This window comes from Macaca mulatta, chromosome 1 (genome assembly GCF_049350105.2).
Source record: "Macaca mulatta isolate MMU2019108-1 chromosome 1, T2T-MMU8v2.0, whole genome shotgun sequence".
Lineage (NCBI taxonomy): Eukaryota > Metazoa > Chordata > Mammalia > Primates > Cercopithecidae > Macaca > Macaca mulatta.
The window spans coordinates 147,063,535-147,086,425 of record NC_133406.1 but is presented as its reverse complement, the minus strand read 5'-3'; the positions used below and the strand labels follow the sequence as shown (position 1 = coordinate 147,086,425).

At 35.4% G+C, this 22,891-nt stretch overlaps 1 protein-coding gene across 3 annotated transcripts in view; it reads left to right on the top strand.

Annotated features, from left to right (window-relative positions):
• Positions 1-22,891, top strand: part of CCDC18 (coiled-coil domain containing 18) — a 114,523-nt gene that overhangs the window by 36,971 nt on the left and 54,661 nt on the right. For all 3 annotated transcript variants that reach the window (XM_077952940.1, XM_077952936.1, XM_028847494.2), the window contains 8 exons: positions 617-727; positions 1,415-1,546; positions 5,305-5,439; positions 5,583-5,660; positions 10,057-10,173; positions 16,638-16,805; positions 20,485-20,627; positions 22,520-22,683. In XM_077952940.1, the coding sequence (XP_077809066.1) occupies positions 617-727; positions 1,415-1,546; positions 5,305-5,439; positions 5,583-5,660; positions 10,057-10,173; positions 16,638-16,805; positions 20,485-20,627; positions 22,520-22,683 (1,048 nt within the window). The remainder of the gene's footprint in view (positions 1-616; positions 728-1,414; positions 1,547-5,304; positions 5,440-5,582; positions 5,661-10,056; positions 10,174-16,637; positions 16,806-20,484; positions 20,628-22,519; positions 22,684-22,891) is intronic.

Here is a 22,891-nt window from a genome sequence, read left to right as displayed (position 1 = left end):
AATACCTGCTTTCTCAGCTTAAAGTCTATAGCCAAGGCTGAGGAAAAGAACTATAAAATAGGAACTTATGTTAATAATGGAGATGGAGATTTAGACAGTTTATAATTATAGCTACCAGTTTACTTAGGAAATTGCCAAATACTGGGATTAATAAGTTTTTTAAATTACAAAAATAGCACAGTCTTGTTAATGTAAAAGAGGAAAAAGAAGAAAGTGAACCATTGATAATTCTACCACCAGAAATAACTGCTGATACCATTTTATTGTACTTATTTCAGTCTTTAACAGCTACTTAAAAATAGATTAGGGTATTGTCCTTTTTGGATATAGGGGTCTGAATTAAATGACTTATGTTTTACATGGATAGATAGAAGTGATCCTTTGTTTTCACTATTTGTTTTTCTTCTAAATTGTCACTTATTTTTTAAAATACTTATAATTATGTTGGTTAAAAAGTTATTCACTTTGCATCCTAAGTGTTTATAACTGTAAGTTTGCCCAATTTATCTAGACACAATGTATTTGAACTTTGAAAAGAGTAGCAGGTGTTTGATCTTAGGATACAAAGTCATTACCTTGAAAAAATAATTTTACATTTATTTCAATGTATTTTCAGATGACAAAGAAATGTTCTCAACTTTTAACTCTTGAGAAACAGCTGGAAGAAAAGATAGTTGCTTATTCCTCTATTGCTGCAAAAAATGCAGAACTAGAACAGGAGCTTATGGTAAAACTTATCTTTGTTGCTTCAGATTTACTGTGATTTTTAGGCACTTAATTTGTGATAGCACATTTGTTTTAACATCATTATTATAAAATATATAGCAAAGTATAAGTTCTACTAAACTCTTCTGATCATTTCTTGTTTGCATTTTTAAGTTAATAGGCTTATATGGCAAGTTATCCAAGTTTTCTCATTTTATCCTAATGGTATTGAAGATAATGGTAGTTCTTTGATATGCTTCTTGATATTTAAAATAGTTTAAATCTTCTCATCTTGATAAAGTATTTTTAACCATTTTGTTAAAGTTTGAAGTATAAACTACTGTGGTTCTTTAAAGAATGGAGTATGACATATTTAATGCTTGACTAATGTACTTTTATGTAAAACTGCTTTTCAATTATACTTTTTTTTTTTGTGAGACAAAGTCTCACTCTGTGGTTCAGGCTGCAGTGCAGTGGCACAATCATGGCACACTATAGCCTTGGCCTCCCAGGCTTCCCCCTGAGCTTCCCCAGAAGCTATAACCACAGGCACATGCCACACACCTACTTAGCTAATTTTTTGTATTTTTCATAGAGATGGGGTCTTGCCGTGTTGCCCAGGCTGGTCTTGAACTCCTGGGCTCAAGCAATCTGCCTGCCTTGGCCTCCCAAATCAATTATACTCTTTTAAAGTGTTTTGTGTTTCTAGGAAAAGAATGAAAAGATAAGGAGTCTAGAAACCAATGTTAATACAGAGCATGAGAAAATTTGTTTAGCCTTTGAAAAAGCAAAGAAAATTCACTTGGAACAGCATAAAGAAATGGAAAAGCAGATTGAAAGAGTAAGTAATACATATTTAGAATATGAGTGCTGAAAAGAAACATTACTAGCCCCAGCATTTTTTATTTTGTAGATGAGGACACAAAGAGACACAAAAGTTAGTGGCAAGAGCTGTAATTAGAACACCAATCTTTCTGAATAATTTTTCACTACTTTAACAGAATATAGTATGCCTTCTGTTTCAGCTATAATCATTATTTTTGACATTATTAAAGTAATTCTGTAGACTCCATTTCCCTAAAAATATCAGTTGCTTAAAGATTGATTGAGAGGAAAAAGCAGAATAATAGAAGCACTCTTGACCTTGGGTTAAAAGTAGAAAAGAAAATGTGAGACCAAAAATGCAAGACGCAGTAAAAAAAAAATAGATACGGTAGTCCCTGCTTATCCATGGGAGAGAGATTCCAAGACCTTCAGTGGATGCCTGAAACCACAAATAGTACTGAACCCTTACAGTTTTTCCTATACATACATATCTATTATAAAGCTTAATTTATAAATTAGGCACAGTGAGAGATTAGCAACAATTCTAATAAAATCGAACTATTATAACAAAATACTGTCATAAAAGTTATATGAAAACTTGTTCTCATAGAACTGTGTTCTCTCTCTTATGCCCTAGTGCCTTCTTTGCACTTTTTTTTTTTTTCTTTTGAGACAGAGTTTTGCTCTGTAGGCCAGGGTGGAGTGCAGTGGCGTGATCTTGGCTCACTGCAACCTCCGCCTCCCGGGTTCAAGTGATTTTCCTGCCTCAGCCTCCTGAGTAGCTGGGATTACAGGTGCACGCTACCAATCCTGGCTAATTTTTGTATGTTTAGTAGATACAGGGTTTCACCATGTTGGTCAGGCTGATGTCAAACTTCTGACCTCATGATCTGCCTGGCTCAGCCTCTTAACGTGCTGGTACTACAGGCGTGAGCCACTGTGCTCAGCCTCCTTTGCACTTTTATGAATGTAGGTTCTATGAGGCATCTTCTTTGAGAATAGCCTAGTTTCGCTGCAATTGAAGACTTGCTTTGGATGGTATCCTTTCTCCTTAATCAGCTTCTTCATCTCTGCTGGAAATGTGACAGCAACTGCTTCATCAGCAGACACAGCTTCTCCAGTAATTTTAACATTTTTCAGTCTAAACCTATTCTTGAATCTGTGTAATTATTCCTTATTTGCAATAAATGACTTGGTGTCACTTGTTTCAGGGGATTCTTGCTGAAGTCTTAATATATACTCAGTACTTTCTGGTGCAACACATTGCGGTCAGTTGGAACATGTTTTCTGTTAATGCCTTCCACTTACAAATTTAATGCCTTTTCTATTTTAACTAAGCACTTACACATTGTGGTTGTAACTTTTGTAGTTTGAGGTCCAACTGCCCTACTCGCATGAATTTATTTTTCTTTCTTCACGATTTCATGGATAGATTTGTTCTTTATTGTAGATCTTAGCAACCTCAGCATGCATTTTTTTTTGGTCTCATTAAGTTAAGAACCTTCACCTTTTCACTTAAAGGAAGCACGCTATGTCTTCTCTTTGACATATCCAAATTGGATCTGCATCCAGATAGCATCACTACTCTTGCTTTGGGGCCATTATTAAGTAAAATAAGAGTTCCTTGAACACAGGCATTATGATACCATGGCAGTTGATCTGATAACCAAGATGGCTACTAAGTGACTAACGAGCAGGTAGCTTATACAGCATGGAAAATGGATCATTCTTGTCCAGAGCTGGACATAGTGGGACATCATGAGATTTCATCACACTACTCACAACTGCAATTCAAAATGTATCAATTGTTTGTTTGTGGAATTTTCCATTTAGTATTTTCAGATCAGGGTTGACTGCAGGTAACTGAACTGTGGAAAGTGAAACCACGAATACCACAGGGCTGCTGTAATTTAGATGAGCTTAACAGAAGAATGGAGCAGACAAGAGGAAAAAGACAGTGAACTTGAATGTAGATTAATAGATATTATTCAGTCTGAGCATCAGAGAAAAATTTTTTTTCCAAGAAAAGAAAGATTTATAAAAAAAATTGAACAAAGCCTCAGGGATATATGGGGAAGGACCTATCAGAAGGTCTGATATTCTTGTCTTCAGAGTCAAAGGAGAGAATGAGATTAGTGCAGGAAAATATTTGAAGGAATAGTGTCTGAAAACTTCACAAATTTGATGAAGGAAATAAATTTACAAATTTAAGAAAATCAAAGAGGATAATGTCAAAGAAAACTACTTCTAGACACATCAAAATCCTTGCCAAAAACTAAAACAAAAAACTTTGAAAGCACCCAGAGATAAATGACACTGCATGTAAGGGAACAAATGTTAAAATTACTGCAGATTTCTCATCAAAAACTATGGACGTAAGAAGACAGAACAACATTTTTTAAATGCTGAAAGAGAAAAAACTGTCAATTTATTTTATATCCAGCAAAAATATTCTCTGGGAATGAAGGTAAAATAAAGACATTCTTAGATAAGGACAGCATAGAGAATGTGTCACCAGCAGACTTGTTCTAAAATAAATGCTAAAGAAAGTTCCTCACAGAAAAAAAATACCTGAGAGAAACTTGGGACCTCAGGAATAAAGGAAGAACAACGAAAACAGTAAATATTTGGTAAATATCGGATTTTTATAATATCTATGGCTGTTGAAAGAAGAAATTATAACATTTACTGATCAGGTATGTTGATATAATACATGTGACAACTACAGTGTAAAGGGGGAGATATAAAGGGGCCTATATTCTTAGTTTCTACATTTTGCTTTTTTTTCTTCAGCCTTTAAGTTCAGGGGTGCACGTATAGGAGGTGCAGGTTTGTTATACAGGTAAACATGTCCCCTAGTGGTTTGCTGCACAGATCATCCCGTCACTTAGGTATTGAGCCCAGCATCCATTAGCTATTCTTCCTGATGCTCCCTGTCTCCCATCCCACTCCCCTATAGGCCTCAATATGTGTTGTTCCTACCCATGTGTTCGTGTGTTCTCATCATTCAGCTCCCACTTATAAGTGAGAACATGCAGTATTTGGTTTTCTGTTCCTGTGTTAGTTTGCTGAGGATAATGGCTTCCAACTCCATCCGTGTCCCTGTAAAGGAAATGATCTCATTCGTTTTTATGGCTGCATAGTATTCCATAGTATATATGTACCACATTTTCTTTATCCAGTCTATCACTGGTGGGCATTTAGGTTGATTCCATGTCTTTTCTATTGTGAATAGTGCTGCAATGAACATACATATGCATGTATCTTTGTAATAGAATGATTTACATTCCTGTGAGTATATACCCAGTAATGGGATTGCTGGGTCAAATTGTATTTCTGCCTCTAGGTCTTTGAGGAAATGCCACACCGCCTTCCACAGTGGTAGAACTAATTTACACTCCCATCAGCAGTGTAAAAGTGTTCCTTTTCTCTGCAACCTCTCCAGCATCTGTTTGTTTTTTGACTTTTGAATCATTGCCATTCTGACTGGCATGAGATGGTGTCTCATTGTGGTTTCAATTTGCATTTCTTGAACGATCAGCAATGTTGAGCTTTTTTTTTCGTATGTTTGTTGTCCACATGTATGTCTTCTTTTGAGAAGTGTCTATTCATGGCAAGTGATTTCATTTCTTCCTTAAAAAGAGAGAAGCTGAAGACAATTTGGCAAAATGCAAAAATCTATGTAATTTCAATTATAGTTTCACATGTATTTAATATTTAAAATGTTTCTAAATTTTACAATATTTAATGTGAAAATTCTGTTTTCGTGTTTAGCTTGAAGCTCAACTAGAGAAAAAGGATCAACAATTTAAAGAACAAGAAAAGACTATGTCCATGTTGCAACAAGATATAATATGCAAACAGCATCATCTTGAATCACTAGATAGACTCTTGACGGAAAGCAAAGGGGTAAAATCATCCTTATAAAAGTACTATTTAGAAGTTGACTAATATTTTATGTCTATAACTTGCCTTTAAATCTAATCAAATCAGTTAACAGGCTGTTACTAATGCTAAAATGTTTATTTGCATACTTTTCTTACTGTTTTTAGGAAATGGAAAAGGAAAATATGAAGAAAGATGAAGCTTTAAAAGCATTACAGAACCAAGTATCTGAAGAAACAATCAAGGCTAGTATGCTAATACTTTATTTTTCTTTCTTTCCTTTTTTTTCTTTTTTTTAGCAGAATCTCTGTCATTTGCCTAGGCCGGAGTGTAGTGGCATGATGATAACTCAGTGCAGCCTTAAACTCCTGAACTCAAGTCATCCTCCCACACTCGCCTCCTGAGTAGCTAGGACGAGTGTGCTCCAACGTGCCTGGCTGATTATTTTTTTCTTTTTGGAGACATTCTTGTGGCTTTTTTACGTTTCTCTATAGATTGTAAACATTGTATATATAAAAGGCAATTCAGAGCTGAAGATTTGACCTGACTCAATGAACTTAGTTTCTTTAAATGTATTTTCTTTAGTGCAAATTCTGATCTTGATTACTTGATAGTTAATCATCTAGTTTGTAGGTTATCTAGCCTCTTTTTGTCTTAAAACAATTTTTATAACCCTAAAAATTGTTTTAAATTTTAGCTATAATTGCTACTTATTAGCATTACGCCCCCTCCAAAAAAAAATTACCAGAGGAAGTGTAGGAAGAGAAAACTAAAAGTGATTCAATTTTGCTTTATTTTACCTGTTGGCTTGTAAGATTAATTGAGATAAAGCCAGAATTTCTAGCTAAAATATGGCTTTCTGGCTAGTATATCTTCATGGTTAAAAACATGGGCTTTGCTGTTAAATTGGGTTTCAGTGTGGCTTCAAGTGCTTACCGACTCACTGTAACCTTAGCCAGGTTATTTAACTCTTTGAATTTTAATTTCTTCATCCGCAAAATAGGAATGACAATACCCTAGAAGAGCATTAGTGTGAGAATTAAATATAACAGGGTATATAAGGTGCTTAGCACATGCTGAGTTGCCCAAAGTTTTGTAACTAATTGCTATGTATTTAATATTTTCTCTTTTGCATTTTTGGTGTTAAACATAGGTCCGAATATGCTATGACCTTTATTCTGTCATATGTAGCTTGAATATAAAAGATTTGTTTTAAAGATACGATGTTATATTTTGCCTACTATTCTGTTTTGAATTCATTTTGTGACTGTGTATGCCCATATAGACATATGTTTATTCATAACTATTCCTGTAGTATCCACCAAAACTCTTAACATTTAATGCAGTCAGTTCATTTCCCTGTGTTAGAATAGCCCCAAATTTCATTAATATTAAAAAATGATTACTGTACAGAGATTGTAGGCATGAAATACTTTTATTAGATAAAACTCATGTAGCCACTTAACTCCTGCTTTTCATTAAACTACCTAATATAACTAGGCAGTCATCTGGTAAGGTATTTCCATATGTTAATAGCCAGATGAGATGAAAAAGAAATCAGCAAAAGAATGAATAATGATGTTGGATTTTATTCGTTTAACATCTTTAGTAGGTTTGCTGTTTAGGGAAAAATCAAAATGAGGAAGAAATATAGAAGTCAAATTCCTATGATTTAAGCTATATCGACTGATTCTACACATAAGTTATCTATAGCAGCAAAATAGAAGCCTGAAGTCTACTTCTGTCCTCCTGATTACATCATTACTACCTTCCTTTCATGACTTTTGTTCATGTCTCTCAACATGCTTCAACTTGTTCTCTGCAAAAGAAACATGAATTTTTTTTATCTATAGGAGAGTTATAAGGATCAGTTTAAAGTTGTATAACTTAAGCTAACAGGTTGATGATAAAATTCTGAACTAGTAACAAGAAATCAGTAAAGTAAACCAGTTGTTACCTGCTGTTAAATAGAAAATTGAAAAGGTGCTTATTAGATTTACAGATTTTATTTCTTTTGTTTTGTTTTCCTTTTATTTTCTACTTTGGATTCCCCAAAACTCCCACAAAGAAAGTCTTACAAGAGCTTACCTTCTTTTTTTGAAAATGCATAGCCTAGAGCCCTATCTGGTTGTCTCCAGACTGTGCACCTGAGGAGCTTCTTTGGTTCAGCAGAGTGGTGTTTGTTTTTGTTTTGATTTCATTTATTTATACGAACATACACACACATTTGCAAGTGGTTTGTATACAATGCAAGATGTTTATCTGTATGAGATTCAGACTTTCAAACTCTGTTCAAATAAGAAATTCAATAGAGTAGTGGATGTTTTGGGTTTTTATTAATTGTTTATTAGCTATAATTGATTCCTAATTTATTTTTTAAAATTTCAGGCCCACAAAAAAATTGAAACAATAGTGTACTCCTCACCTAGATTCACTCTCTGTTAAACTCTGTTAAACTCTAGGTACACTCACTTTATCTCTCTCTACACATACACATGCATGCATGCTTGTGTGTGTCCCTACCAACCCACCTCCCTTTTGCCAAACAGCCTGAGAGAAGGTTACGGATATCATAATACTTTACCCCTTTAATATTTAACATGCATCTCCTGTGAACAGAGAATTTCTCCTGCGTGACCACACCACCACTATGCTACAGAGAAAGTCAACATTAATTCAGTAATATCATTCAACACTGTGCATACTAAGATTTCCCCAATTACTTAAAATTGTCCTTTATAGCCTTGCTACTCAAAGCATGGTCTGTGAACTAGCAGCATCAGCATCACCTGGAAGCTTGTTACATTTGAAGAGTATCTAGCCATGCCCCAGACCTGGGACTAAAGTGAATCAAGTATGATGACACAAAATTTAAGGAGACACTCTCAGGATTATATACCTTATCTAAGGTGATGACTGTCAGATCTCATTATTTTAAGGGTGTATATTTCATTGATAATTAGCAAACAAACTTTGGAGTCTTTGAGGGTCTTGGGGACTGTGTGAATGTCCTGTTCCTCAATAACCTTACAATCAATGGCTTTCATATCTAATGATGAATCTTGCCCGAATGAGTTATTACACTGTTAACTATTAGGTAGTGATATTCTGACAGAATCATAGATTTTATTTATTTTTTCTCTGTGTGAAGGATGATACAAGTCCCAATGCCCATTCTCTTTCATAAAAAAGAAAATTTATTTATAAGTTTCATAAAACAAATATTAGTTAAAAATTATTACTAAGGCAGCAGTTTATTAACAAAGATAGTCATTCAGAATTACAGATTTTTTAGCTGTTAATGGTTCATACACAGACTATAAGGGTGGTGTTCAAAAACTCTTATAAGATTCCCTTTTTAGAAATAAGAGTGGCAAAGATAATTTCATGATGTAGAATAGAATCTGCAAGAGGGATAGTTTTTTCTCATTTTTTCATCTGCTAAGAAATCTAAGATTTCTTTCACTTTTTCAAGACTGCTTGCTATAACATTATTAGCATTAAGAGGAAGAATACCATTGAGAAGCTCAAATTTACAATAAAGAAAACAAGGAGTAAGGCAAGAATCTTATTAATAGCTGGGATGTGGAGCATGTATGCAATACATGGGCCTTGAACTAAAAGTACCGAATTTGAGTTGCTCTTTGGTATTAAGGTAGTAAAGCAGTGGCAACTATATGAACACTTGGACCAAGTTAAATTGCTGCCTTTCTGAAAATATTTTCACTGTTTGGAAGCAAAGAAGGTTTCACTTCTTTTTTCCTAGCTGACAAATTATAATTTCTTAGTAACTTCAGCATTTCAAAATATTCTCATTAAGGCCAGGCAAGGTGGCTCACACCTGTAATCTCAGCACTTTGGGAGGCCAAGGTGGGTGGATCACCTGAGGTCAGGAGTTTAAGACCAGTCTGGCCATCATGGCAAAACCTGCTCTCTACTAAAAATACAAAAATCAGCAAGGCGTGGTGGTGCATACCTGTAATCCCAGCTACTCAGGAGGCTGAGGCAGGAGAATTGCTTGAACCTGGGAGGTGGAGGTTGCATTGAGCCAAGATTGCACCACTGCACTCCAGCCTCGGCTACAGAGCAAGACTTTGTCTCAAAAAAAAAAAAAAAACTCACTTGAACATTGTTAACAGTACGCTAGTTTGTACTCATTTTCCTATTTTTCTTATTCAAGGAGGCTTAAGAAGTAGTTTTAAATACCACTTACCTTTTAAAGAGAAGGTTTTAAGGTGTTTGGCCTACAGATTCTTGACAGTTGGCCCCAGTTTATCTTGTCAATTGTGGCTCCCAAATAACGATTTCCTACAAATTAATCTTCTTATTACCCTAGGCTCTTGCCAACTTCTCACCACTCGCTTTCACAGGGCCTTGCTTCTGAGCATACTCCCTTTTCCTGGAATGCCCTTCTAAACTTGTCCAACTCTTTATTTATTCTTCAGGATTCCATCCCTCGGTTTTCTATTTGGTTTCCTCATTTGCAATGAAGAATTAGTTTACTCAATAAATATCTTCTATAATGGCATTTTATGTCCTAAGTAGGACTGTATATTCACTATTTGAAGCACTGAGGTAACGTTAGGAGATAAATCTGTAAAATATTGAGTATATCAGTGTTTTTCTTTTTTTCCTGCTTAGGTTAGGCAACTAGATTCAGCATTAGAAATTTGTAAGGAAGAACTTGTCTTGCATTTGAATCAATTGGAAGGAAATAAGGAAAAGTTTGAAAAACAGTTAAAGAAGAAATCTGAAGAGGTAAATTAACATTTACTTTATATATAGCGTATATTTCAAGTGATTTTTTTTTAAGACGCATGAGATGTAGGACAAAAAAAATCTATATATATCTATATATATCTATATATATTTATATATATATTTTTATATATTCATATATATTTATATATATTCATATATATATTTATATATATTCATATATATTTATATATATTTATATATATTCGTATATATTTATATATCTATATTTTTAAAATATATATATATATATATATATCTTTCTTTCTTTCTTTCTTTCTTTCGAGACGGCGTCTCCCTGTGTCGTCCAGGCTGGAGTACAGTGTCACAATCTTGGCTCACTTCAACCTCTGCCTCCTGGGTTCAAGCAATTCTTGTGCCTTAGCCTCCTGTGTAGCTAGGATTACAGGTATGCACTACCACGCCTGGCTAATTTTTGTATTTTTAGTAGAGACAGAATTTCACTGTGTTGGCCAGGCTGGCCTTGAACTCCTGGCCTCAAGTAATCCACCCACCTCAGCCTCCCAAAGTGTTGGGTTTACAGGTGTAAGCCACCGTGCCTGGCCAAAAGAATATCTTTATGTATCTGATATAAAAAAGTATTTCCAATAAAATGTAAATTCCAATTTTCTTTAAGGAGCAAACATTATTTCAATGCAAAATAAAATATACCTTAAAATTCTAATTCTTTTATTTATTTTTAGAGAATCAAAAGAATAAATTATTAATATTACAGTCATTCTAATATAAAATTACATGACACCTTGAACATTGTTTTAGATTTAGAGGTTTAAAATTCTTCAAGAATTTTTCATTTTGTTTTTGTTCTTGTTGTCTGTAGGACTGAGAATTAACTTTAGAATTTCAACTTTTTTGAGATAAGTTTCTCAGATACTGGATTGGAAACCTTTTTTTTTTTTTGAGATGGAGTCTCTCTCTGTCACCCAGGCTCGGCTCACTGCAACCTCCGCCTCCTGGGTTCAAGCAATTCTCTTGCTCAGTCTCCTGAGTAGCTGGGACTATAGGCGCACGCTGCCATGCCCAGCTATTTTTTTGTATTTTTTTTTTCTTTTTTGTAGAGATAGGGTTTCACCGTGTTGCCCAGGCTGGTCATGAACTCCTGAGCTCAGGCAATCCGCCCACCTCGGCCTCCCAAAGTGCTGGGATTACAGGCGTGAGCCACCACACCCAGCCTTGGAAACTTTTCTTGAACATCTTACTCATCTCTGTATGTTCAATTTGTAGCACTTTACTTTGGTTAGGCACTCACTAAACAGTTGCTCAAATGGATAATCGTAATGAAGAATTTATTTGTTAGAATTTATAATATATGTACTTTAAGCTTAAAATTTATTTTTAGAGGCCAGGTGCGGTGGCTCACACCTGTAATCCCAGCAGTTTGGGAGGCTGAGGTGGGCGGATCACAAGGTCAGGAGATCAAGACCATCCTGGCTAACACGGTGAAACCCCGTCTCTACTAAAAATACAAACAATTAGCTGGGCATGGTGGCACGCGCCTGTAGTCGCAGCTACTTGGGGAGGCTGAGGCAGGAGAATGGTGTGAACTCAGGAGGTGGAGCTTGCAATGAGCCGAGATCGCACCACTGCATTCCAGCCTGGCAACAGAGCGAGACTCCGTCTCCCAAAAAAAAAAAAATAATAATAATAAAAATTTAAAAATTTATTTTTAGAAATGGTTCCCAATGAATTTTAATCAAGGTTGACTTTTGGCCACTCATTGTTGCTTACGCCTATAAGCTCAGCACTTTGGGAGGCCAGGAGTTCAAGACAAGCCTGGGCAACATGGGGCAAAACCCCATCTCTACAAAAAAATGGAAAACATTAGCCAAGTGTGGTGGTGCATACCCGTGGTCCCAGCTACTCAGGAAGCTGAGGTGGGAGGATCACTTGAGTCTAGGAGGTCAAGGCTGCAGTGAGCCGTGATCACGCCACTGTACTCCAGCCTGGCAGCACAGCGAGACCCGATCTCAAAAAATATATATGTGTATATATATGTATATAAATATATATATATTTGTATTTACATATTAATCAAGATTGACTTGAATATATCAGAAAGGTCCAATGAGAAAAACAGAAGCCTTTATATCTTTTAAATAGAGCAAATTTATACAGAGAATTAGACACACAGGTGATGAAACGGTAGAGAAGCCAAACAGTATACCACAGCGACTCAGAGATTATAAGCAGGGACCCACTACCATTGTTAAGGTTAGAGGAACATCAGGAAAAGATAGTATGATCATAGTCTAGAAGCAGGGCTGCCTGTCCGGAGCTGGGGCCGAAGAAAAAGCGTCTGTCCAATAGGAACTGGGGCAATAGAGGAGGAGCACTGCAGCTACTGACCATTCCCATTGGCTAAACCTATTTGTAATCTAGAGGGCAAAAGAGGCCAGGAACTGTGGTTTCCTACAATATACAGAGCAGAGCAGGGGAAAGGCATGGGTAGATCTAAGAGTAAATAATGTAGTTGACCAGCACTCCAGAGTTAGGTGCATCAAGTAATTATATAGCCTTAGAAGTTTAAAAAAAAAAACAACAACTTTCAGATTTTATATGGTCATGCCTTCTTCCCTCTACCTTCCTTTATGAAGGTTTTTATAGCATCTTTGACAGGCATATATTTTTCTACTCCAATATGTAGAAACTAAATCATCTAAACTGTATGTATTTGGATTTTTAAAAATAAGAATGTCCTTTTTTTTACTATGATCTTCTTTAAAGTAGTATACAAAATACATTATTTTGGCATTTATTCTACTGCTCATGCCCACACTCTGCTTCAGAATAAACAGACTTGGCAGAGATGGAATCTACCTGGAGGTAGGCAGCATTTGTAATAGGAGAATTCGTTGAGCTTTAGACTTTGCGTTCATAGAAACAACATCAGAGACTAGGGTGGATAACAGATATTTACACACAAAATAAATAGAACGATTTTTTTTTCTTTTTTTGAGACAGGGTCTTGCTTTGTCACCTAGGCTGGAGTGCAATGGTGCAATCTCAGTTCATTGCAATCTCTGCCTCCCAGGTTCAAGCAGTTCTCCTGCCTCAGCCTTCTCAGCAGCTGGGATTACAGGCATGTGCCACCACACCTGGCTCATTTAGAATGATTTTTAGAACAGCTGGAAATACATACCTAGGCTCAAACTGAATTAGAAACCAGAAGCGGTAATCAGGTATATTTGACCAGACTAGGGAGTAAGTAAATTAGAAAGATTTGCAAACTCATTTATTACCACTCAATCGTTAGCTCAACTGCACATGCATTGGCTTGCTAACTTAAAAGTTCATCTGTCACGTGCTCATGTGTATTGATAAAAAACATGGAGAAGAATCCAAATACTAACTGTTGACTTATTTACCTTTACAGCAAATTATGTCTTACAGAGAAAATTCTTTCTAGTGTTGGTTAATATAATTAACACCTTGTAACAGCAGAGTTGTGAAGTTTTCATCATATATAGCTGCATTTTAGAAAACCTGATTTGAGTAATAGTGCATCTATTCTGTTAATAATAGGTGATATTATAAAGATGTTCTTATCTTTTAAATCAGGGAATATGCCCCAATCATATAACTCGCTGAATAATTAAGTGGCCCTAGGGCATATTGGTAGAAATTTAGCCACTTGTAAAAACTACATGTTGATTACCCATTGCAAAAAGCTAATGTATATTCCTCTGCGCTTTTGCCTCAGCCACATATTCTTTTCTGGATGTTGAAATAAATATGATTATGATGAAAATAATACTTTGGGGTTCTGAATTTTTGGAAGATATTTAACTTCATATTAAAATGTTTTTAACAATGCTTTTAAAATAATCAAGTTATGTGTTCATGCAAAATTACATTGTCAACATAATAAAAGAAAGTAAAAAAATTTTATTTTGCATAAAATTATGAATAAGCCTAAATGTTTTCTGCATGAAGATTTTATTCAATAAAATCAGTCATTTCATTGATAAATATCTTCATTTAAATAGATGGACTTAGATTTTGAGAAGTTGGCATCATATGTTTCTGCGTTTTATTTTATTTTTAAGCAACAATTATGAGACTGTTTCTGCTTTGGGTACATAGTAATACTAGATAAAGTTAAGTGTAAGGTAGATTTTATCATTTAAATTCTACTTTCTTATTTACTTCAATTATAAAATATTAAGTACTCTGGGAATAATACATTAGTAGAAAATACAACATAAAAACAATTCATTCTATATTTACTTTTAAACTGAAGCCAACTGACCGGGCTCGGTGGCTCACGCCTGTAATCCCAGCACTTTGGGAGGCCGAGGCGGGCAGATCACGAAGTCAGGAGATCTAACACAGTAAACCCCGTCTCTACTAAAAATAGAAAAAAAAAAAATTAGCCGGGCGTGGTGGCGGGCTCCTGTAGGCCCAGCTACTCGGGAGGCTGAGGCAGGAGAACAGCGTGAACCCGAGAGGCAGAGCTTGCAGTGAGCCGAGATCGCACCACTGCACTCCAGCCTGGGCAGCAAAGCGAGACTACGTCTCAAAAACAAACAAAAAACAAAAAAAAACAAAACCTAAAGCCAACTGGAAGTTAAAGGTCGGTACAATAAAATGTCAGTATAAGTTTGATAGATATAGGTTATATTTTGTAAATATTTGTGATAACTAATATTAGATATTTCAATATATGTAATTGAAATGTCAGTGACTGGATTACTGAAATAAAATTTTGTTGTTATTATGTGGTAAGGCTTTGTGTTTTGGTTAGATCTTATTTTTTTCTTGTTTTGTCTTATTTTAATATTTTGTCCATTTTTTTCTCTGAATAGGTAAGTATGAGACAGGATGTTCCAATAAAGAAAAAAACAGTATTTAAGCCTGTCTGGCAAGCGAGTCAGTTCTATATAAAATAAACCAATGCAGAAGTGTGATCTGCAGGTTTTGTCAGGAGCTAAGAGAGAAAACAAAACAGATGATCTGACACATATTTACACTAAATTATTTTCATGCAGACAGAATTAAACAAAACAGATTTGCAGGAAAAGGGATTATAGTAACAGGATTAGAGATCAATTAGTTGCCTATGATATCCAGGGTTACTTCCAGTTTACAACATCATCATATAATGAAGAAATCTGAAATCTAGGAGCTTCTCATAATGAGCAAAGAATATTCGGCCCTGAAGGCCTTAATGTTCACCTGCTGGATAGTTAGAAAAAAGAAGCAAGTCATGATTCTCTTCCACAATTTACTATAAGGAGTTTAAAATTCCTTTTGGGATGATATTTACTGGAAAGATTCTTTGCTTTAAAGGAATGGTTTTATTTTCCTTCATTTAAAAAATTTATTACATAAGCAACAACAAGAAAACTTAAAGAACATTTACCTACAGCCCATTCTCTAATACTTCAGTTTTCATTTTTCTATTTGCATATATATTTTTCAAAATTATATTAATGAAATGTGATTTTTTAACTTTATAAATTTTTATGTGTTAGCTGTCTTTTTAATTATTTGAAATGGTTGTGTCATTTTTAATCACATTGACAATCATCACTTATTCTTCCCTTCACTTTGGTAAAAGATGAAGAATATTGTAAAATATATTTTAAATTATGTTTCATTGTTGATAGTATTTTAAAAATAATTTCTGCTGGCATATTTTTAGAATTTTTATTACTAGGACAAAGGGCATTTATTTTTCTTCTTAATAGATGCTCTTGGATAAAAGTATCTTAAAGCAGTTTTGGAGACCATCTATTCAAGTCCTAAATATTTAGAGTAATTAGTCAAATTTCTTAGTTGTTATTGTCATTCCTTTATGTGTTTTTTTGTAACATAAATATTCAGCAGTGTTTTGCTGGGATATTATTGTATAAACAACAGCAATAATAGCAACAGTAACAATAAATAGCACCAAACATTATATAGAGCTTTTATGGCTATAGTTTATTATTAGTAAGGGTGAAAGAATCAGGTGAAGTGCAGATAAAACCATGGCTCTCCTTCTGGGAGAGGTCAAACAGAACATGCTCCTTTTTATAGCAGTGAAATGTGGCAACATCTGTTTCTGCCTAGGGAAGCCTATTTATGACTCAAAGTTCAGGGTTTTTATTGGAGGGTTGTCACACGGGAACGATGACCAGCCTACAAGTATCAAAAATTCCAGAATTCTAAAGGAAGGCATGTTTCAGTGCCCCAGCCAGGCAAAACAACCTCATCACTTAGGAACATTTTTAAAGCCACATTTCCAGACACTAACCAAGAGCAATCCTATAAACAGGCCCTTCCAATACATCTCCCCATCAGAAAAATGAAGACTGCCCTTCCAGTGACAAACTATAGACATGAATACAATTGTCCCACATGACAGGTGGATGGTTATCTAATAAGGAGGACAACTTTGATGTTTTATTGCCTTTTATTTGAAACACTGCATTGTATTGAGATATATATATATTTGCCAGGTATATTGTTTACAGAAAGAGCTAAAAATAAAAAATCACAGTCTTCAAGAGACTTCTGAGCAAAACATTATTCTACAGCATACTCTTCAGCAACAGCAGCAAATGTTACAACAAGAGACAATTAGAAATGGAGAGCTGGAAGATACTCAAACTAAACTTGAAAAACAGGTATATATTATTAGCCCAAGATTGTTTCATTTGTATGAAATAGAAATTTTTAAAATCATGAATACATTTTTGGTTAGTTTTTTAAACTGCTGTTTGGCCAGATGCTGTGGTTCATGCCCATAATTCCAGCACTTTGGGAGGCTGAGGCAGGCGGATCACCTGGGGTCAGGAGTTCGAGACCAGCCTGGCCAACATGGCCCAACCTCGTCTCTACTAAAATTACAAAACTTAGCCAGGCGTTGTGGCACATGCCTGTAACCCCAGCTACTCAGGAGGCTGAGACACAAGAATCACTTGAACCCAAGAGGCAGAGGTTGCGGTGAGCTGCGATTGTGCCACTGCACTCCACCCTGGGAGACAGTGAGACTCTGCCTCAAAAAAAAATTGCTGTTTAACCTCAAAGATTTTGCATTATAAGAAATACTCAATACTGATATTGTAAAATAAATTTCTATTCCTATGTAATCTGACCTCCATCTCTTATACTATGATTATATGTTTGCCATTCCATACAATTTATAATTCATGTTTCTTTATTCAATCTGTCTTCGTGTACCTAATCTGAATGCCTATAATTTTTCCTTTTTGGATCAGGACATAGTGTGTGATATTCCTTAAAGAAATGGCAAAGCAGTGCACTAAAAGAAAAATCCCAAGGGAAAATACCCCTGAAAGTTCTAAAATTAAAAATTATTACTTGAATGTAAGAATTCTGGAGAATTTTATACTAGAATCTAATCTTTTTCCTTTAATTCATTACTGAATTTATCTGAATTCTTTAGATATTTTACATTTTTGTTTTTTCTTTCAAAAGAAATCAAATTTACAGTAATGTATAAATTAGAAAATGATTGTCCCCTGTAATCTTACTGTATTTTCCTTTTTTTTTTTTTGTCATTTTTTTGGTCTTTTATCTACTTGTTCTGAAGTCATCCTCAGCCTGTCCAGTGGAACTAAAGAATCTTCCTCTCACTACATTTAAACACATCAGGCAGGTATTCTGTTTTTTTTTTTTTGAGACAGTTTTACTCTTGTCACCCAGGCTGGAGTGCAATGGCGCAATCTCGGCTTACTGCAAACTCCGCCTCCCGGGTTCAGGGGATTCTCCCGCCTCAGTGACCTGAGTAGCTGGGATTACAGGCATGCGCCACCACACCCGGCTAATTTTGTGTTTTTAGTAAAGACAGGGTTTCTCCATGTTGGTCAGACTCGTCTCAAACTCCCAGCTCAGGTGATCTACCCGCTTGGGCCTCCCAAAGTGCTGGGATTACAGGTGTGAGCCACTGCTCCCGGCCTCTGTATTTTTTTTTAAGACACATCTTCCTGTGACTCTCCATCCCTTTTGTTAAAATTTAGACCTACTGCTTGCTATGCCTACTATACAGCTTCATCCTGAAGCATTTCTTCTTCTCATCTATGTTTGATTCCCTCTACCTACATCCTTTGTCATTGACTCTGGTTCTTGCAGGATTGATTATGATTCTTGTTCCTAAGTCACTTCCATAATGGTTGTATGGTTTTCTTCTGTTTTTTGTTTTTGTTTTTTTGTTACTAGTTCATTTGTTTCTTTTCTTTTCTTTTTTTCTTTTTTTGAGACGGAGTCTCGCTCTGTCACCAGGCTGGAGTGCAGTGGCATGATCTTGGCTCACTGCAGCCTCTGCCTCCCAGGTTCAAGCAATTCTCCTGCCTCAGCCTCCCGAATATCTGGGACTGTAGGCTCGCACCACCACGCCCAGCTAATTTTTGTTTTTTAAGTAGAGGCGGGGTTTCACCATGTTGGCCAGGATGGTCTCGATGTCTTGATCTTGTGATTCACCTGCCTCAGCCTCCCAAAGTGCTGGGATTACAGGCGTGAGCCACTGTGCCCAGCCTCATTTGTATTTTTTATTCGGTGATTTTATTTCTTTGTGATCTTGTTTTAAAAGATTTTGTGTTCTCATTAGCTTCATTGAGGTCTACAGAAGTTTATGTCTAAAAATTTCTTCAGTATTTGGAGTAAATTTTTGACTAGGTGTTCCTTTTCTGCCTTTCATCCATATTACACTATGCATAGGTTCCATTTTGCATCTTTAGATTTCTTTATTTAATTAAGAATTGAGTGGGTGGATTTTCTTTGGTTCCTTTCCCTTTTTACCTGGGTACTGTTTTAATTTTCTTCTTGGAACTTGAGGTGGAGGGGTGGATATTAATGGGGTTTTCTTGTTTTGTTTTGTTTGAGACAGGGTCTTACTTTGTCATCCAGGCTGGAGTGCAGTGACATGATCACGGCACAGTGCAGCCTCAATTTCCCTGGGCTCAGGTGATTTTCCCACTTCTGCCTTCCGAGTCCTACCACCATGCCCAGCTAATTTTGTGTGTGTGTGTGTATATATATGTGTGTGTGTGTGTGTGTGTGTGTGTGTGGTTTTTCTTTTCTTTTTTTTTTTCTTTTGGTAGAGACAGAGTATCACCATGTTGCCTAGGCTGGTCTCGAACTCTTGGGCTTAAGTAATCCACCTTCCTTGGCCTCCCAAAGTGCTGGGATTGGAGGCCTGAACCACCACACCTGGCAAGATATTAATGGTTTATAATCTATATTTAGTTCTTCAGTGAGAGATTTTAGAAGAACAGGGGGGATATTCAGGTCAGAATTGAGAGGTTAACTTTGAGACCACAGTCATATAAATATTCATGAAGGCATCGAGTGACTGAAATTACCTAGGGAGAGAATATAGAATGAGAAGCAAGAAGATTGACTTGGACAGATCCCTGAGGGATGTGATACATGGAAGCCAAAGTAGGTATTTCATTAAGGAAGGAATGAATGTTGCTGTCATGGGCTGCTGGAATCAATGTCAAGTAAAATGAGGGTTGGGAAATGTCCATTGAAATTAGCAACTTGGAAGTCACTGGTGTTGTAATCCCTATTTCTGTGGAATGGCCTCTGGCTATGGGTTGAAGAATGAATGAGAAGTGAGACAGTGATACAACACACAGAAAACTTTGAGAAGTTGGGCTATACATGGGAGGAAATAAAGGGTGGTAGATAGAGGGAGGTCAAGGTCTGAAGAAAAGCTTTTTACAGTGGGAAAATCTTTAACATGTTTAAATGCTACTATTAAAAAAACCGTAGAGAGATTGAAGATATTGGAAAGAGGAGATAGTAGTATGAAGTTCCTGAAAAAATTAATAGGAATTGAATCCAGAACACCTATGAAGCATTTTGACTTATATAGGAGGAAGAATATCTCCTTTATTATAGTAGAATAGAGGAAAAATGAATAGGAACAAATTCAAGTTAAAATGGGAGCAAATGCAAGTTAGCATTTGAGGTCATGTGGCAATCTAGGAATCTATTGAATGAGCCAATTCGTGAAGAAAAGAAAGGAGCAGTTTGGTAAGAGAAGAAAGGACATTTCAAATGGGGACAATGAAAAGGAGAACATTTGCTATCACTTTGTTCAATTATTATAACACTTTAGTGTTATGATGTGGCCACTTCCCTAAATAGTAATATATGTGTATATGAAGTATCTTTATTATTAGAAAGTAAGCCTTGCTTTGTATATTTTCCAAACATTAGTTCTTGGTCTATATGTTGATTTTTATGATACATCTTGAAACTGATAAGCTAGGTTACATATTTATAAAAGTATTTTTCTTCTGGATTTAAAATGTTTATTGAAAACTGCTTTACAAGGTGTCAAAACTGGAACAAGAACTTCAAAAACAAAGGGAAAGTTCAGCTGAAAAGTTGAGAAAAATGGAGGAGAAATGTGAATCAGCTGCACATGAAGCAGATTTGAAAAGGCAAAAAGTGATTGAGCTTACTAGCACTGCCAGGTAAAATATGAATATGTTTTATTTACCTTCCTACTTCAATATCAGTGGTATCTGAGTTTCAAAATCAGATAATGTTCAGTGGAGCATTTGCTTGAGGAATTAATGTCTCCATAGTCTGTGTTCCTGTTGCATTTTGTTTGTATTTCCTTCATATCTTTCATTATGCCTTTTTCTGTATTATAGTTTAATATTTTTAACCTTCCTACTATATTATAAGTTTCTTAAGACAAGGATCATATCTGGTTTATTTTAGGGTCTTACACAACAATTGGCACAATTCCTTATACCTCATAGGCACTCAGCAACTGTTAATTGTGAATAACATTAAAAGTTGTAGGCAAACTTGTAAATGTACTCACATAGAGGAAACTTTCAGGCGATCCAATTATATAGAGGAAAAGTGACAATATAAAAGTGGTTCTCAGCCTTGAGTGATTATTAAAATCACCTCAAGAGCTTGTAAAAAAAACACTGATGCCTGGGTCCCACCTTTAGATTAAATAAAACCTAAAGATTCTGATTTAATTTTGCTAGGCTGGTCCCAGGCATCAGTATTTAATTGGTCAAGAAAGGAACCCATGAGCTGAAAGCAGTACCCAGCCTCTTCAGATCTACTTTGTTGGGAGAATTGACATAATTTATAATATAATCAGCTCACCCTTCTACCAGCAGGAGTCAAGAGTGAACTTATGCACCGGAACTAAAACCACAAGTCCCCAGGTTCCCTCTCCTCTATTGACAGGGTTCCTTTGTGCTTTTCTAATTATCTGTTTTATATCTACTTCAATATTAGAGCTAATTGGTCAAGCTAAAAATTGTTTACTTGGGATTTTAGAAATGTAAAAATGTCATTAGCATTCATCTAATCTAGTAGTTCTTAAGTTAGTTGGTCTGTGGACATATTTGAGGATCTGGTAAAAAACTTTAGCTTGTCTTCTATACATAGATATACACATGTACATTATACATGTATAATTTTGCATACTGTTTCAGGGGTTTTATAGTTTTCCTTAAGTTTAAAAAACTTAAGGACTTCCAATTAAAAAACTCTTGAACACATCCAAATTTGTTGAAGTTTTATTTAGAAGCGAAATGCTCCTACTCGCAAACTCAATTTAGAAATTTCAAAGATTAAACAACAGAAACAGTGTGGACACAAAGGAACATGAACTCTTCCTACCATTGAGGGTAACATTAACAATTGTTTAATTAGTGAATATCACTTTAGAATTACCAACAAAGGGACATAAAACTGGCTCTTAGTATGTTGATTTGTCTGTAGAGGAGCTGCCATATTAGAATAAGCTCAGGACTGACCAAGTTAGTAAACCTGGCACTTTCACTATTAACAGCTAGTCGTATTACATCTCAGACAACTCACCTAGTCTTCAGTTTCCTCCTCTGTAAAGCAGGGAAGTTGCACTGGTCTAGGAATCTCTAGTCCCTTTTAAAGCTAAAAAAAGTATAGAACTAATAATAAAACTGAGTAAAAACAACTGACTTGGCTCTCCAGTGAGTAGTATGGTTTTTATGATGAATAATTTGATTGTTTGACTTATTTATTTTCTTTGTTGCTAATAACAAAAATTATAGATGAATGAGGTCCTTGGATATTTTCAATACATGCAAAGCTAAAGTTAAATGTAGTTAGAGTGAAAAGAATGCTAGGCTTGTTAAATATTACCAGGTAGTAGTAAAGTTGTATTTAGTGGTATGTAATATGTAAAGGGATAGTTTTTAGTTGGAGAATTTTTAAAAACAGGTGATTTAAAATTCTGACTAGATATTTTGCTGATATTTGTCCTTATATAATTTGCAGGCTTTTTTAAGTTAGAGACAAGTTAGTTGGTTAAGTTTCTAAATTACCTGTTTTATTATTTGTTTTTAATTAGGCAAGTAAAGCTTGAGATGGATCAGTACAAAGAAGAGCTGTCTAAAATGGAAAAGGAAATAATGCACCTCAAACGAGATGGAGAAAATAAAGCAATGCACCTCTCTCAATTAGATATGATCTTAGATCAGACAAAGACAGAGCTAGAAAAGAAAACAAATGCTGGTAAGCAAGTGGTTAGATTAGTTTAGCTGCCTATGTATTTGTATTTAACGAAGTGAAATAGTGTGAGAATTTGAGATGGTGGGGCTGGAAGGGACAATAAGTGGTATTTTGCCTCTCACAGATGAATAAAATGGAATATTCTTAATTATATACAAAGTTTATAATAAATGGTTTATATATAGTTATAACATTATTCTCTCCTCTTAAT